Source organism: Papaver somniferum, chromosome 6 (genome assembly GCF_003573695.1).
Source record: "Papaver somniferum cultivar HN1 chromosome 6, ASM357369v1, whole genome shotgun sequence".
In the NCBI taxonomy this organism is placed as follows: domain Eukaryota; kingdom Viridiplantae; phylum Streptophyta; class Magnoliopsida; order Ranunculales; family Papaveraceae; genus Papaver; species Papaver somniferum.
Window position 1 is genome coordinate 129,754,206 of NC_039363.1, and position 14,779 is coordinate 129,768,984.

Here is a 14,779-nt window from a genome sequence, read left to right on the forward strand (position 1 = left end):
CGTCTCAGGAAGTATTCATTTTTGGTCGGATGATAGATCTTTATAAAAGGAATATCTATGTGATAAGAAAATTAGCTTCAAGTTCGTTGCCGTTTGATTGATATTTTTGGTAGAAATATCAATCAAATATCATTCTAACCATGTTGTTGGATCCTTCCCGTATATAATATACCTTCCCAGCGAGGCAATTATGTCACGCTTAATGGTGGGTTAAGGGGTTGGGTTTTTGTATGATAATATCTTTGTTATTATCACTTTTGTTATCCACTGTGATAAAGAACGGTGGAGAATAAACCAAGTTTATTTTGGGAGAGAGAGAGAGAGACATTATCTACCTAATGAAAAGTTTGAAAGCTACCATCATTTTGTTTTCTAACACATTACAAATTTTAATTAGAGTTAGAGCAAGTCTTTTATGCGATAGTATTTCAAAGAGTCAAGTCAGTCGACACTAGGCGCCAAGTGATTTGCTGCACCCTCTCAAAACCACAGGATTTCGACTTAACTGTGGGCATTTTGAACTTAATTCACGAAACGTCTTCCCGAAGCTCATTTGCGAAGTTGCAAAGCTAGATGTTGAGTGCAGAATACTGTTATAGATTTGCATGTGACAGACTCTTCACGTGTGTGAGAATTTGAGCTAGTACAGAACTTTCCTTGCTTCATTTGGACGTGTTACTATTCACAGCACATACACTAAGCTACAGCACACATTACGCAATTTTCAATGCACATGCATTAACAGATTAACTCCTGTATATTCTCCAGTGTTGCTCATGAACCTTCACTATTCCGCAGGAGAATGCCATCAATTTCGCACTTTAGGACAACAAACCCAATTTGAAGCTATGTGCCATAGCACAATTGGCGGCTAAACAACTGTATTTAAGACAAGTTGCTGTATAGTATTCAAGTTCTGTACTTTAAAATTTTTACCCAATTAAAAGAGTGTGTCTGAAGAAAAGTTAATTACAGTAATACTCAGAGACTCATCCGTGAAGGAATCTGGAAATGGGTATTCTTTTTTCCATTTTTTAAAAATTTTCTGGTAGGTGGATAGATAAAGAATCTTATTCCTTGAAAAACAGTTGTTCTTTTGATTCTTTCTCCTCAGTTCTCCTCCCACCACATCTACTTTACACTACTTCAAATCTCTCCAATGGGGGCAATATCCTTTTATAGCTACTAGCAGTTCAGAAAAAAGAAAGATTACTTCAAAGTGATAATTTTTTCATCCTTCCATGAAAGAAAAAGATAAACTACAGAAACCCATAATACATCTGAAGAAGATTAAAAAGAGTACAAATTTATTCATTTCTTTTTACAAAGAAGGTGAAAAAGTTAAAGGACCCCACATGCAGAAAAACAACAGCAACCCTCTAGGAGAAGAAGATTTTTGAAGCCTCTATAATGGATTTGATGCCTTTTTTGGGGTTTTAAGGAAATATCCAAAAATATTTAATGTAAGGGTTTTTTTCTCTCTTTTATTTATTAATGTGTGTTAGTTTTTTTTTTTCCTTCCTTTTTGACCCCTTTCGCGTACAATTCAAGTTTTGATTTTCATTGTCTTCATCGTTATTCTAAGGAAATCAAAGAAAGGGGCTTTTTTATTTTTTGTTGCGTATCTAAAAATCATAGATCTTCGACTGATTGATAGATAAAAACAATGGGATTGATTGGAGATAAGGAATATCTTTCTGTCTGACGGAAAAATGATGCTTTTTGTGGGTTTACAGAACTTTTTCTGATTTGGGTCTCGTCTGTTTCCACCATCTTTGCAGATTCTCAATTTCTTCGAGGTGAGCTGCAGATCCTATGGTTTTAATCTTCTTTTTTAGCATATAAAAATTTCATCTTTTATGTTAATCCCATGTTCTGAATTTGTGATTTACTTTGTCTGAGCTGGAAGAATCATCACTTTTTTTTTTTACCATAAGAAAGTTTAATGGATACCTTGTTCAAGCAAATTTTATGTTTTGGGTAAATCATAGAGTGGAAATTCTATGTCTGGTGGGTTTCAATTCTCTTGTTTGTAATTTCTTTGTTTGTTGTTGCTTGATTAGGATCAGGTTCATATGTTTTGCAAGTAACACTTCAGAAATCAATTCAGTTTCATTAATAGAAGATTTCATGCGTAACCAGAACTGATTTTAGTTACAATTCAAATTGAGATACTCCGATTTTGATACAGCTTTTGCATCTCTTCCTCTATATTTTCAATCAAGTGCTGATTGTTTCTTGATATGTAACTTCTTCTTCGTCTCCGTCTTCTTGTTCGGTTGTGCGTGCTTAACCTTGTAATTGACATATATTAACTCTTGAAGGAAAATTGTGTCAGAACATGAGCAGATAGCATCTCGCATTATGGGTTGGCTGAACAAAATTTTTAAAGGTTCCAGCCACAAAATATCTGAAGGGCAATATCAAGGGAAACATGAGGAGGAGGAAGTTTGGAATGAGCCTGCTACTAATTCAGCGGTAATTTTGGTTCTTTTTGTTTGTTTGTTAGGTTTCTTCACTGTCACACGGATATAGCACCTGTAAGCTGGAATGCCAATGTTATTTGTGATTCAATTTTCCAGCAAATAGTTGATGCTCTCAAGTTGTTTAGATGGGTTTCTGTTTTTCATTGTAGCCTCGGTCTTTATGTTAATCTCATGATCCCATTTATTATTGGTAGATGGAGGACTCTGTTGCATTGCCTATAAAATTTTTCCTATTTCTTCTTATTTCTCAGCTAACAATGTTATGTGTCTGAACTTGACTTCAGGATGCGTGGTCTGAGTTTGAGACTGAAGATATTGATCGAGCCATTGCACTTTCCCTTTTAGAAGAAGAAGAGAAAGGGAAAAATGTGGTTGGTGAGTAGCTATGATTATCTGACTGTAACTGCGAATACTCTTGGAAATGCTTCATTTCCTATGTCTTTTAAGCACTCATTTCTCAACCTTATTGTAATTTAAGAGTTTTCATTGAGTGTCTCCAATAATAAAGTCCTTTTGGTTATTTCATATGTTACGGGATAAGATAATGCTAAGAAATTCCAGAAGTATATGCCAAAACTTGTCTCAGAACTTGAATGATTAATGCAATGAGTAACATGATGATTAATGTTATATATGTACTCCAGATGATTTTACATATATGAAAATATTTTTTCTGCACTACATTACAGTGTCCTGTCCTATAGCGTTTCTCTCGTATCCATGCTACCTGATGACGATGTTAAATCAATGAACTAAAATTCCAGAAATTCTAGTTAAATAATATAAGATTTCAATTTTTGTTGCTCATGTTTGTCTTGTTGTTTGTGTACATAGAAACTGTGTCTCATTTGGAGGAAGATGAACAACTTGCTCGGGCTCTTCAAGAAAGTATGAACTTGGGATCTCCTCCTCCAGCTCCCCGTAGTGGAAATAGTGGAAATGTGCCAAATGGCAATACATATCATCAACCCATACCATTCCCCTTTTTAACAGGATTCAGGTCTGTTTCTTTTGTACTTGATTGTTTCTCGGTGCATCTGATCTCATGCGTTTAGGTATGTTCATGTTAAAATCTGACCTGGTTATCAAACCAAATCATGTGTAGGATTTGTGCTGGGTGTAATACTGAGATTGGTCATGGACGGTTTTTGAGTTGCATGGGTGCAGTTTGGCATCCTGAATGTTTTCGTTGCCACGCCTGCAATCAGCCAATTTCTGATTACGAGGTATGAGAATAGAAACTAGTTTCCATCTGTTTTCCAGTTGATTCAGTATGCCCTCAACACAACTTTTTGATTGTGTTGTTATCTAATTGGTGTTCTTCTGTTGTTGGTACTTTCACGAGTATACAGAATCATCAGCTTTTTGCTATGCATTCTGGACTTACTAATTCTTACGTTTTATCTTTCGTACGCAGTTCTCAATGTCTGGGAATTACCCTTATCATAAAGCTTGCTATAAGGAGCATTATCACCCGAAGTGTGATGTCTGCAAGACCTTTGTATGTATACCTGTGTCATGGCGATGCTCTTTTGATTTTCCTTTTGATAAGATCGATTCCTGTTCCATTTGTCGTTATGGAAGTCCTGACGAATACACGTTTTTCTCCTTGCTGTTTCTTTTCATTTTATGAATTCTAGTATTTTGTAGAGAAACTTCTCTTTAATTAGATACAACTCTTATTGGTTAGTGTGCCAATATATTCGAGCATGTACTATGATAAAGTATACTACGACTTCCACTATGGTGCAACTCTCTGTACTCAGTGATGTTCCTTTTTGTGGTGCTTAATGTCCATTGTCTTTCTTACAGATTCCAACAAATGCTGCTGGTCTTATTGAATATAGAGCCCATCCATTCTGGATTCAGAAGTACTGTCCCGCCCATGAGCATGATGGGACTCCAAGGTGTTGCAGCTGTGAACGAATGGAAGTAAGTGCAGAAGTGCTTTTCCTACTAAAACATTTGGTCGAGAAACAAAAATTGCTTTCATATGTTAAATACTGAAAATCATTTCCCTTGATTTTTTGAAGCCAAGAGACATAAAATACATCTCCTTGGATGATGGTCGGAGGCTCTGTTTGGAGTGTTTGGATTCTTCAATCATGGATACTAATGAATGCCAACCTCTTTACCTTGATATCAAGGAGTTTTATGAAGGCTTAAATATGAAAGTCGAGCAACAGGTCCCTTTACTCTTGGTTGAGAGATCAGCTTTAAATGAGGCCATGGAGGGTGAAAAGAGTGTAAGTACTTCAAACTCCTATACTATGTCAGTCAAAACCAAGGGTTTCTTTTTGTGTTAAACCAGAAATCTTGGTTATTCGATCCTCTGCTGATTTTCCCTTACTTTGACAGGGCCACCATCACATGCCTGAGACAAGAGGGCTCTGTCTATCAGAAGAACAAACAGTCAGCACTGTAAGAAATCTTCTGCTGCGTAGTCTGTCATAGTCTCATTCTTATTCTCGCCAGAAGAGCAAGTGTAACATGTTTTTGTTTTCCCCTCCTATTACCAGATTCTAAGGAGACCGAAAATAGGAGCTGGAAAAATCCTTGACATGATAACAGAACCATATAGGCTGACCCGCCGGTGTGAGGTCACGGCCATTCTCATATTGTATGGGCTCCCAAGGTATTACTTTCCTCCGAACATTTTTGCTCGAGCAATTTTTTAAGTTGATTCATGATTGAATCTATTCTTGCTTACAGGTTGCTGACTGGGTCGATTCTAGCTCATGAATTGATGCATGCATGGTTGCGCCTTCAAGGTTCTTCCCCTCGTATCTCTCGCAACTAACTATTTGCCTACAGACGTTTTGAATACATCAACGTTGCTCCAGATTTTTAGATGGATACTAAGGATTTGGTTCCGGTGTTTGTTTGTTTGATAACAGGTTATCGTACACTTAGTCCTGAGGTTGAAGAAGGTATCTGCCAAGTTCTTGCTCACATGTGGCTCGAATCAGAAATCATATCAGGCTCTGGTAGCAATGTAGCATCAACTTCGTCTTCCTCTTCTTCTTCTGCGACATTACCAAAGAAGGGAAACAGATCTCCATTTGAGAAGAAACTCGGGGACTTTTTCAAACACCAGATTGAATCTGATACATCACCGGCATATGGAGATGGTTTCAGAATGGGTAACAGTGCAGTACTCAAGTACGGATTGCGCCGGACCTTGGATCATATGAAATTGACTGGGACATTTCCATATTGAAAGAAAAACTTAATGAAAAACAGAAACACCATTTGATTGATGACGATAAAGCTTGGTCTTATCATATTAGATGTTAGGGCTACAGCATAATTATCATTTTGCAAAAGAGTCGCAAATGTCATGAAAAGGCTCTCAACAGCCACAAATAAACATATTTAAACCTTTATTGTTTTCTATATATACATGTCACATATGAAATCATGTCTGGATTGCTACAAACATAGTATACTTTTAACTCTGCCAATGAGATATCTAAAATTGAAATATAGTTCAAGTTTTGAACCGCCCATTTGCAGTTCATTAGATTTTTCTTTGATTATGAACAAAATTTGTTTATTTGTTCGAGGAAGGCATGCATGTCCTTCGAGGAAATATTTCCAAACGCCTACACAATCACTGGGAAAAGCATTTTTGATCCACGAGCGTCACGCTTTGACAAGTCAAGTCAATCATATCTGGGGGCTGGAACTGAATTACAAAACTCAACACTGTTTATAAGTTGCAACCTTGAACCCACACTCCAGAAACGCGCAGAATGATTTTCAAGCGCATCTTCCTCGCAGCAACGACAACCTCGTCTCGCCATTTTTGTACCAACAATGCATTTCCCAACAGGGTATCCCATTACCTGCAACGAGCTAAACTTATTGATTCCATTAGACTCGCATTACGATCCCCTTCACCAACTCCAGCTCTTCTTCGTCCACTCTTAAGCGATCCAAAACTTGATTCATTCGTTGTAACTCACTCCCTTCGTTCTGCTCCTTCACCAGATTCTGCACTCTCTCTTGCTGAAACCCTAAATTCCATTCCCAGTTTCTCACATACACAAAGCACTCTTCAGGCAGTCACTAAAATCCTCGCCAAATCAAAACGGATTTCTGAACTGCAGAAGCTTATTGACGCCATTAATGATGGAGCATATGGAGATATTGGTGGAGTTAGGTTTATGGATCAACTTCGATTGAACGCCGTTGCTGGTGATCTTGACTCAGCTCTTCGAGTCTGGAATGATTACAAACTCGTCCTCTCAAAGTCGAAGAAACATCCTTGTGTTGAGTCGTATAATTTACTTATGAGTCTTTATAAGAAAAATGGTTTGGATTTGAAAGCTGTGGAGATGTTCCGAAAGATGATTAGTCAAGGTATAAACCCTAATACAAGAACTTATACTGTTGTAATAGACCAGCTTGTGAGTTCTGGGAAATTAGAAGCTGCATTGGAGGTGTTTGATATATTGCCTCGTATGAGAATTAAACGTACTTTGAAGCAATATTTGATTTTGAGTGAAGGGTTCACAAAAACTGAACAATTCGAGGTTATTAAGTGGTTGCTTAAGGAGATGAAAAATGATGGAATTTTGCCTGGTCATGCTATGAGAATGTCATTGAATTGTATGCGTGAAGCTGGGTTTTTGGAGGAGACAGAGGAGTTTGTTAAGGAATTGGTACCCGATGAGAGAATTGGAAATGTTGAGTTTTTCGTAGATAATAGTGATGATGACGATGAAGATGGGGTTGAGGATGAAATTGATGTGGAGAATGATGGAAGTGTGGATGGGGTGAGATTGAAGCCGTGGTTGGATCCGAGTGCTTTGGCAAGTGCGTTGAGTGATTGGAATCCCAATGAGGTGTCTGCGTTGGAAGATGCCAAATTCGTGTGGACGACGAGGTTAGTTTGTAAGCTTCTTAGGAGTTTTAAGAAAGCAGATACAGCATGGAAATTCTTCTGGTGGGTTGCTGACCAGCCAGGTGAATTCACTCATGATGTCTACACCATATCAAGGCTGATTGCCATTTTAGCACGCCATGGGCATGTTGATTTGGTTAACGGACTCTTATTCAAGGTCAAGCAAGAAGGAATGCGTCTGTCCTTTAGCACTGTGAGATTAATGATCGACTTCTATGGCATTTCGAAGAAATCTAATGCTGCTTTACAGGTTTTAGCTGATATTGAATCGCTGACTGGCCCAGTTTCAAAATTCAATCTAATGTTGCTGTATTCATCTTTGTTTAGGACGTTCATTAAGTGTAAAAGGGGTTTGGAGGCCATGGGTTTACTCGAAGAGATGATTTCATCGGGGATTCTGCCAGATATCCAGACTTTTACTGGATTGATCCAGCACTTCGCGTTAGAAGGGGATTTGAGAACGGTTCAGAAGCTTTTTGGGATGGCAAGACAGAGTGGATTAGACCCAGATACTGACATGTTTAGAATTGTTATCCTTGCTTGCTGTAAGAACGGGGCAGCAACTTTGGCATTGAGAGTTTTTGAAGACATGATGAGCATCAATTTAATTCTTGATGGTGCAACGAAGGCCTTACTTGTGAAAAGTCTTTGGAAAGAAGGAAAGCGGAGAGAGGCTGCTATTGTACAAGAGAAAAAGGAGAAAACTAATGATATCCATCAGCTAGAAGGGCATGTTTGGACTGTGAGTGCGGCTGATTTAACCAGATTATACGATATATATTCCAGTGCTTTTACAACCAATGGCAATCAGACTTCTCGGCGGACTTGTGAAGCACCGGTAGGTTTCCATCCCAGCCATTTTGAAAGCTTTGCAGCTTAATATAACAATTCATGTACAGTTTCCTCATCGGCTGCTAATATAGGGCTATAATCGTCATGAACGTGTTCTATGCTTTTGTGGTAATAATAACTCCCACTTGTGAGTGTTTCTTTTATCACCTTTATAGCTGATTGATTTCCGTAAGTAGTGTTTTGAACCTGCAAATCTTTTGTCTGGTGAAGTCTAGAACTTGGATGTAGAAATGCTGTTTCTGTTGGTGAGAGTAATGCTGTGATACCAAAATTGTGGTCTTGATGTCCATTTTATCAGCACGGGCAATATAAATTATCCAAACTGAAATAGGTTACAATCATGGACTAAACTTCAATAACTTATGCCTAGGCATTTTTTTCAAGTAGGGTAGAGACTGTACTGAAGACAATTGCATGCAGCTCCACTTCATACCTCATAAATGGTGTAATTTTTATCAACCAACAAACAAATAATTAAACTTTTTGTAAAATAACACTGTAAAGATTGTTTTTGCATTTACATATTACTTTCAAAACTTAACTATCTCTTTTCCAGTTAGACTTTTCACTAGAAGTTGATGCAAAGCTATAGCTCTCCGAGTTACCAGTTGATATCTCCCAACTCAAGGAGACATCTAGAAATCTTGCAAGAGAATGAACAATATCATCCATGCTTGGCCGACCATCTGGATTCCTTTGTAGGCAGCTCTCTGCCAGCTTGGCAACAGCAAGAGCAAGATCCAGAGGATAGTTCTCATGAAGAGAAGGATCTATCAAGTCCTTGAGCTTTTCTCCAGGGTTCTCCTTGGCAAGAATGTCTAAAGTCTTGGATGAGAGCAAGTCTTTGGCAGATTCAGAAACAGCTTCTTTACCGCTAATCATTTCCAGCAGCACAACACCAAAAGAATAAACATCAAGCTTTGGTGATACCACACCATTATCCAGATATTCCGGTGCCATGTATCCTTTTGTCCCAACAATGTGTCTTGTTAATGCGAATTCGCTTTCATACCCTTCTGCAGACCTTGCTAGACCAAAGTTTGCAATTTTAGCCCTAAAATCACCATCAAGAAGAATGTTGCTGCTCTTTATATCCTTGTGAACATGGGAGGGATTGGTGTAGCTATGCAGGTAATTAAGGCCTTTAGCCACATCTAAAGCAATCTGTACTCTTTGTGTCCAGCTCAAAGTCTGTGTCTGTGTGCTGTAAAATATCCAATTATCCAGAGATCCATTCACGGCATATTCATAAACAAGATACCAATGACCCTCATCGAAACAAACTCCTGAAAGTGTGATCAGATTGAAATGGTTGATTTTCTTGAGTACATTTAATTCCTTTGTTACATCTCCATTCATCTTCTTAATTGCCGCCAAGTTCCCACTTATGATACCTCGATAAACTTTACCTTTTATCTGCCAATTGGGGTTGAAATTTTCTGTGGCGGATTTCAATTCTTTGATGTTGTATATTTTCAGGACGTGTGCAATATCAGATATACTTTTCAGAAACTCCGTCGATTCTTCCTCTGAAGTTTTTTGTTGTGGTTTCTCGTAGCCATCAAAGCTTTCAGTGATGTTATTTTGATAATTATATTTGCTCCTTCTAGTATTATTAGATTTGCACACACAGAAAACAACGATGAATGCAACCAGCGCCAGAACAGTTGCTGCAGCAACCCCTATGACAATATATACCCACGTTTTGTTCTTTTTATTTGATGGGGGAACAGAAGAAGCAGGTGGGGGGAGAGAGGAAATTGGTGGTGTTGGTGGTGGTGCTGTGGTCTGAGAACTTGAAGGTGGAATCTGCAGAGGAAGAAGAAGTGGGCTAGAGAAATAAATTGTAGCGTCTTCAGAAAGCTCATTAGCTTCACGTGTTCTGCTGGGATCCACACCAAACTTTTCACTTATAGTCGGAACATCATCACCCGGAATGATTGTGTAAGTCAATAAGTATTTCACACCTTCAGCCGTTTGTTTTTTCGTTGGACAGGCACACTTAAGAGGCACTGTGATCCTATTCCCAGGCAATAATGATGTAGCCGGAACACTGTTTTGATCCTCAAGAGCTTGGCAGGTTGACAGAGCTTGATATGTACTATTTGCAATTGAAAAGTAAGTATCTAGTTCCTGGATACTGTAAGATGAGTTTACTTGGTAATACTCACCTGAACAAGAACAGTTGATTGGAACAATTACCTCCTTGTTCGTCTGAAAGGTTGCAGTCTCTGCAACTGAATTAATTTGAGAAAGCTGCGAGGGTTCAGAAGCCAAAAGATGAGAAATGGAAGAAACAGTGTTGTATGGTGGTATTGACCTGAATATAAAGTAAGCTTGGCAACTCGGGTTTTGACCGTTGCAGGTATACCCAAGAACAGAAGTTGAATTATCTGTTTTAGTACAATCACCGGCTGCGTTTCCATCATAAGGTTGCTGGGCATGAATTTGAGAAGACGAACAAGTAACCAGAAAGATTATGTTCAGACAGATGAATGACTGCAGCAGACCCATCTCAAGAAAGAAATGATAGAAGGTTTTATTGATAAGTGAGCTACAATTTTCAGAAATTGTTATAAGAAGAAAATATGTTTCTGCTCAAAGATGGGTTCTGCAAAAACTTTTATTTCTTCAAAGATTGAAAACCTAGTAATATCGTAGGATTAAGTTGACCGAAAACAACACCTATGAGGTAGTAGTGCCCAAGCACATCCGTCATTCTCTTCTTCTTTCAAGCAAGCAAGTTTACTAGAAGGTGAAGAAGATGTCTGGTGTGTATTTCGAAGGAAAAATATGTTCCAAAAGTTCAATAGAGGAGTTGAGTTAGGTTGGGAAATCGTTGACCAGAATCTCTTATCTTGTATTCGTGTTCACTCGATTGAATTATTTGCATAACATATTGAATAAACTAGTATAAGATGATAAGGTTTCAGCTGAATCAAATAAATGGAGGATTAACAAATGTGTGAAACATCAATAATACAGTCTACATTTGCCGACGCATGCTTATTTAACTCTGATATCGACTCCAGTGAATGAATTAATTCCAATCTCGGTGGTGATTTTAACAGCTTTGCTTTTGCGGGTCAACCTTTAATCCGGTCAAATTTTGCGCATTTGTCCTATAGTGGCCAGCGCGTTGCATTTTGGCAAATAAAAGTGCAGGTTTTGTTTAATTTTGGACCCCATGGAAGATTGAAACTGTCTGTTTGACTAATTAGCCCGCTCTCTTTGAAAAAGTAAGCACACCCAACAAGAGAATCCCATACCTTCCAAATCTTATTATCCGGACTACGATTTTCCAGATGATAGGGGTTACTATGTTGTGGGGAGAGGACCTTACAGTTTTACTTGAACTAGTCTCACATGATATGGTACATGGAATTTTTTTTTTTTTTTTTTTTTAAGAAGACTATTATTTATTTATAGAGGAAGTGTTCATTACATAAGATGGGATCTAATCTCATATTAGTCCTTTCTAGGAACATAGATATTTCAAAAGGATTCAGAGATCTCCTAGTTCTTACTTCTTTAGCTAGTCTATCTTCGAAATCTAAAAACTTCCTAGATTTATACAAAAAGAAAACCGAATTACATATATAAAGTGAAAATTTGCATCTGTTGATGCTGGTTTGAGCTCTCCATGGTTGATCTTCAGGATTAACTTCTTCATTCATTATCTTCATTAAGGCTTGACAGTCATTGATGAAGCAGCACTTGTTGAGATTTAAATCCTTAATCCACCTAAGAGCTTCCAATTCTGCTTTTGCTTCAGCATCTAATGGGCATGAAGCCCATCATATGCCAGCTCTGCATTGTCTCCTATTTCCTGCTTTGTCCAAAACTGATATTGCATATCCCATTGAAAAGTCAGCTTCTAAGAAAGATGCATCAAAGTGAATAAACCAATCATAATCATTTCTTTTTTCCATATGAATATCCTTGCTCACATTGTTAACATAAACAGAATTCATCTTAGTGTTTTTGTCTCTTGCAGGCTCATAGTTCTGGTAGGATGTTTTAATAGAATCAATTAACTTCTGAGGCACTCGCACAACATTATCAAAATTTACACTATTTCTGAACTTCCAAATAGACCAAATGATATAAGAAATTTTATCTTGTTTAACTTTAAAAAAGTTATTGTTCATCCAATAATTAAACTAGTTCAAAATATTAAGATTTCCTTGAAGATTATAAATATCATTCAAATCAAAAGCATCCCAGATTTTTTTAGAAAAAGAACAATTCACAAACAGATGTAATTCATCTTCAGCAGCATTAGAATCACAAAGTAAACAATAAGGTTTAGCATCTTTAATATATCTAAACATATTACAACCTAGAGCAACTGCAAGAGCACCAGAAACCACTTTCCAACAGAACATATTAACTTTAAGTCTAATATTTAAATTTCATATTTGTTTCCAAAATTTAGCTTCATTCTTATCAATATTCAGATTAATAATAAAGTTATAAGCAGACTTAGTAGTTAATTTCCCAGACTTAGTTGAATTCCATCTGACTCTATCACGCATACTAATGTTAAAACAAGTAGCAAAGACTGCATTATGAAAAGAAGGATGAATATACTTAGTGACCATATTTGTGTTCCAAGTGCCATCACTACTAAACAGATCACTTACATATTTAGGTATATTATCATCAGTGGCAATAGGGATAAGAGGAACAGTTTGATTAGGCAACCAAAAGTCAGTCCATATATTCGTGTCATTTCCATTATTAACTTGCCAAACACTATTAGCCTTAATAATTTCTAATCCTTTCCTAATGTTAGACCAAATCCAAGAACTTTTATATTTCCTAGTCTTTCTTAAAGGATTATGCTTTTTAAAGTATTTATGCTTTAAAATTTTTGCCCAAAGTTGCTCTTGATTATGAATTAATCTCCAAGCCAGCTCAATAATCAATGCAAGATTATGTTTATGGGGAATTCTAATTCCCAGTCCTCCTGTGCGAATATCCTTGGTAATACTAGGCCACGCCTTAGGATAATAACATTTCTTTCTATTCTTTTTTTGTCACCAGAAGTCCCTTTGGACTTTATCTAGGTTATCAAGAGTTTTTTTTGGGAAGTACATGCACTGCATTTGGTGGTTAGGGTAAGCACTAAGTACATTTTTAATAAGAACATTTCTACCAGCATGATTAAACATCTTCCTAATTCAACCTTGAAAAGCAGTATAGTACTTATTAAGTAAAGGTTCAAAATTATTAATTTTTTTTTATCAATAAACAAGGGAGTTCCTAGATATTTATCGTTTTTGGAAATTTTTCTAACTTTAAATATTTTAGAAATAATCTTACAATGTTTATTATGAACTTTAGGAGAAAAGTAAATCCCTGATTTTTGAAAGTTAATAACTTGACCAGTCATTTCACCAAAGAGATTAAGAGTATTGAGCAAGTTTTTAGCTTCATTCAAACTGGCTTTAGAAAACAGGAAGCAATCGTCCGCAAAGAACAAATGAGAAACATAAGGGGCAGTTTTTGTGACTCTAATTCCAGACACTAAGTTGTCTTTTTCAGCTTTTAAAAGCATCTTTGAAAGCACTTCCATGCAAATGATAAACAGGTAAGGAGATAACAGATCTCCTTTCCTTAGACCCCTAATAACAAAAAAAAATTCACTAGGCACTCCATTTAAAAGCACAGAGAAAAAAGTAGTAGAAACACATTGCATTATAAGCTAACACCAGTCATTGCAGAAACCAAAAGAAAGAAGAGTTTGTTTTAGAAAATCCCATTTTATTCTATCAAACGCTTTGGACAGATCTATTTTTAAAGCCATATTTCCATTTTTTTTTTCGAAATTTTCATAGAATGTAAAGTTTCATGCGCTATAATAATATTGTCAGTTATTTGACTGCCCGAGATGAAAGCAGACTGGTTTTGAGAAATGAGCTTAGGAAGTAAAGGTTTCAGTCTGTTAGTTAAAATTATAGAAATTATTTTATACGTAGTATTACTAAGGCTTATAGGCTGAAAATCACCAGGAGTATAAGGGTTTTGAACCTTCGGGATCAAAGTAATATAGGTGTAATTCAGCTCTTTAAGCAAGTACTTTTTCCTAAAGAAATCTTGGACAAGATTGATGATATCAGTCTTGACTATATCCCAGTGCTCTTTAAAGAACCCTGGTGGAACCCCATCAGGGCCTGGAGAGCCCCACATATTCATATTGAAAAGAGTGTTCTTAATTTCAGTTTCATCAGGTATCTTAGTGAGCATAATATTATCACTATGATTAATACAGGGATCAATTAGAGTACTAAGAAGATCAAGATGTTTAGCTTTACAGGAAGTGCTTATGTTTTTAAAATGCTTTATCAACATATTGTGAATTTGGGAACTATCATCAATCCACAGTCTGGTATCATCCCTAAGAGTGTGAATATGATTAACATGTCTCCTATTATTGGCAGTTTGATGAAAAAGGAAGTGTTTCTATCAAAATCTTTAACGAATTTATCTTTAGAGAGATGATTCTAGTAGTTATACATTATATTAT

General features: G+C 36.8%; 3 protein-coding genes across 3 annotated transcripts; 2 read left to right on the forward strand and 1 right to left on the reverse strand.

The window, feature by feature from the left end:
- Positions 1-1,493: 1,493 nt before the first annotated feature.
- On the forward strand, positions 1,494-5,964 carry LOC113289289 (protein DA1-related 1-like). Its single transcript, XM_026538510.1, has 12 exons — positions 1,494-1,799; positions 2,339-2,478; positions 2,771-2,861; positions 3,321-3,486; positions 3,592-3,712; positions 3,904-3,987; positions 4,299-4,418; positions 4,520-4,732; positions 4,845-4,907; positions 5,006-5,121; positions 5,199-5,257; positions 5,384-5,964. The coding sequence occupies exons 2-12, from the start codon at positions 2,365-2,367 to the stop codon at positions 5,704-5,706; spliced, it is 1,470 nt and encodes a 489-aa protein (XP_026394295.1). The 5' UTR covers positions 1,494-1,799; positions 2,339-2,364; the 3' UTR covers positions 5,707-5,964.
- Positions 5,965-6,121: 157 nt separating this feature from the next.
- LOC113289287 (pentatricopeptide repeat-containing protein At5g66631-like) lies at positions 6,122-8,942 on the forward strand. Its single transcript, XM_026538507.1, has 2 exons — positions 6,122-8,233; positions 8,804-8,942. The coding sequence occupies exons 1-2, from the start codon at positions 6,242-6,244 to the stop codon at positions 8,837-8,839; spliced, it is 2,028 nt and encodes a 675-aa protein (XP_026394292.1). The 5' UTR covers positions 6,122-6,241; the 3' UTR covers positions 8,840-8,942.
- LOC113289288 (lysM domain receptor-like kinase 4) lies at positions 8,649-11,261 on the reverse strand. Its single transcript, XM_026538509.1, has one exon. It carries the CDS (start codon positions 10,759-10,761, stop codon positions 8,785-8,787), a length of 1,977 nt encoding a protein of 658 aa, XP_026394294.1. The 5' UTR covers positions 10,762-11,261; the 3' UTR covers positions 8,649-8,784.
- Between the last annotated feature and the right edge of the window lie 3,518 nt (positions 11,262-14,779).

Coding starts and splice junctions, on each gene's coding strand:
- LOC113289289 (XM_026538510.1), top strand. CDS start 2,365: ATGGGTTGGCTGAACAAAATTTTTAAAGGTTCCAGCCACAAAATATCT. Junction 5,122..5,198: donor ATATTGTATGGGCTCCCAAG/GTATTACTTTCC, acceptor TCTTGCTTACAG/GTTGCTGACTGGGTCGATTC. Junction 5,258..5,383: donor TGCATGGTTGCGCCTTCAAG/GTTCTTCCCCTC, acceptor GTTTGATAACAG/GTTATCGTACACTTAGTCCT.
- LOC113289288 (XM_026538509.1), bottom strand. CDS start 10,761: ATGGGTCTGCTGCAGTCATTCATCTGTCTGAACATAATCTTTCTGGTT.
- LOC113289287 (XM_026538507.1), top strand. CDS start 6,242: ATGATTTTCAAGCGCATCTTCCTCGCAGCAACGACAACCTCGTCTCGC. Junction 8,234..8,803: donor GGCGGACTTGTGAAGCACCG/GTAGGTTTCCAT, acceptor TCTCTTTTCCAG/TTAGACTTTTCACTAGAAGT.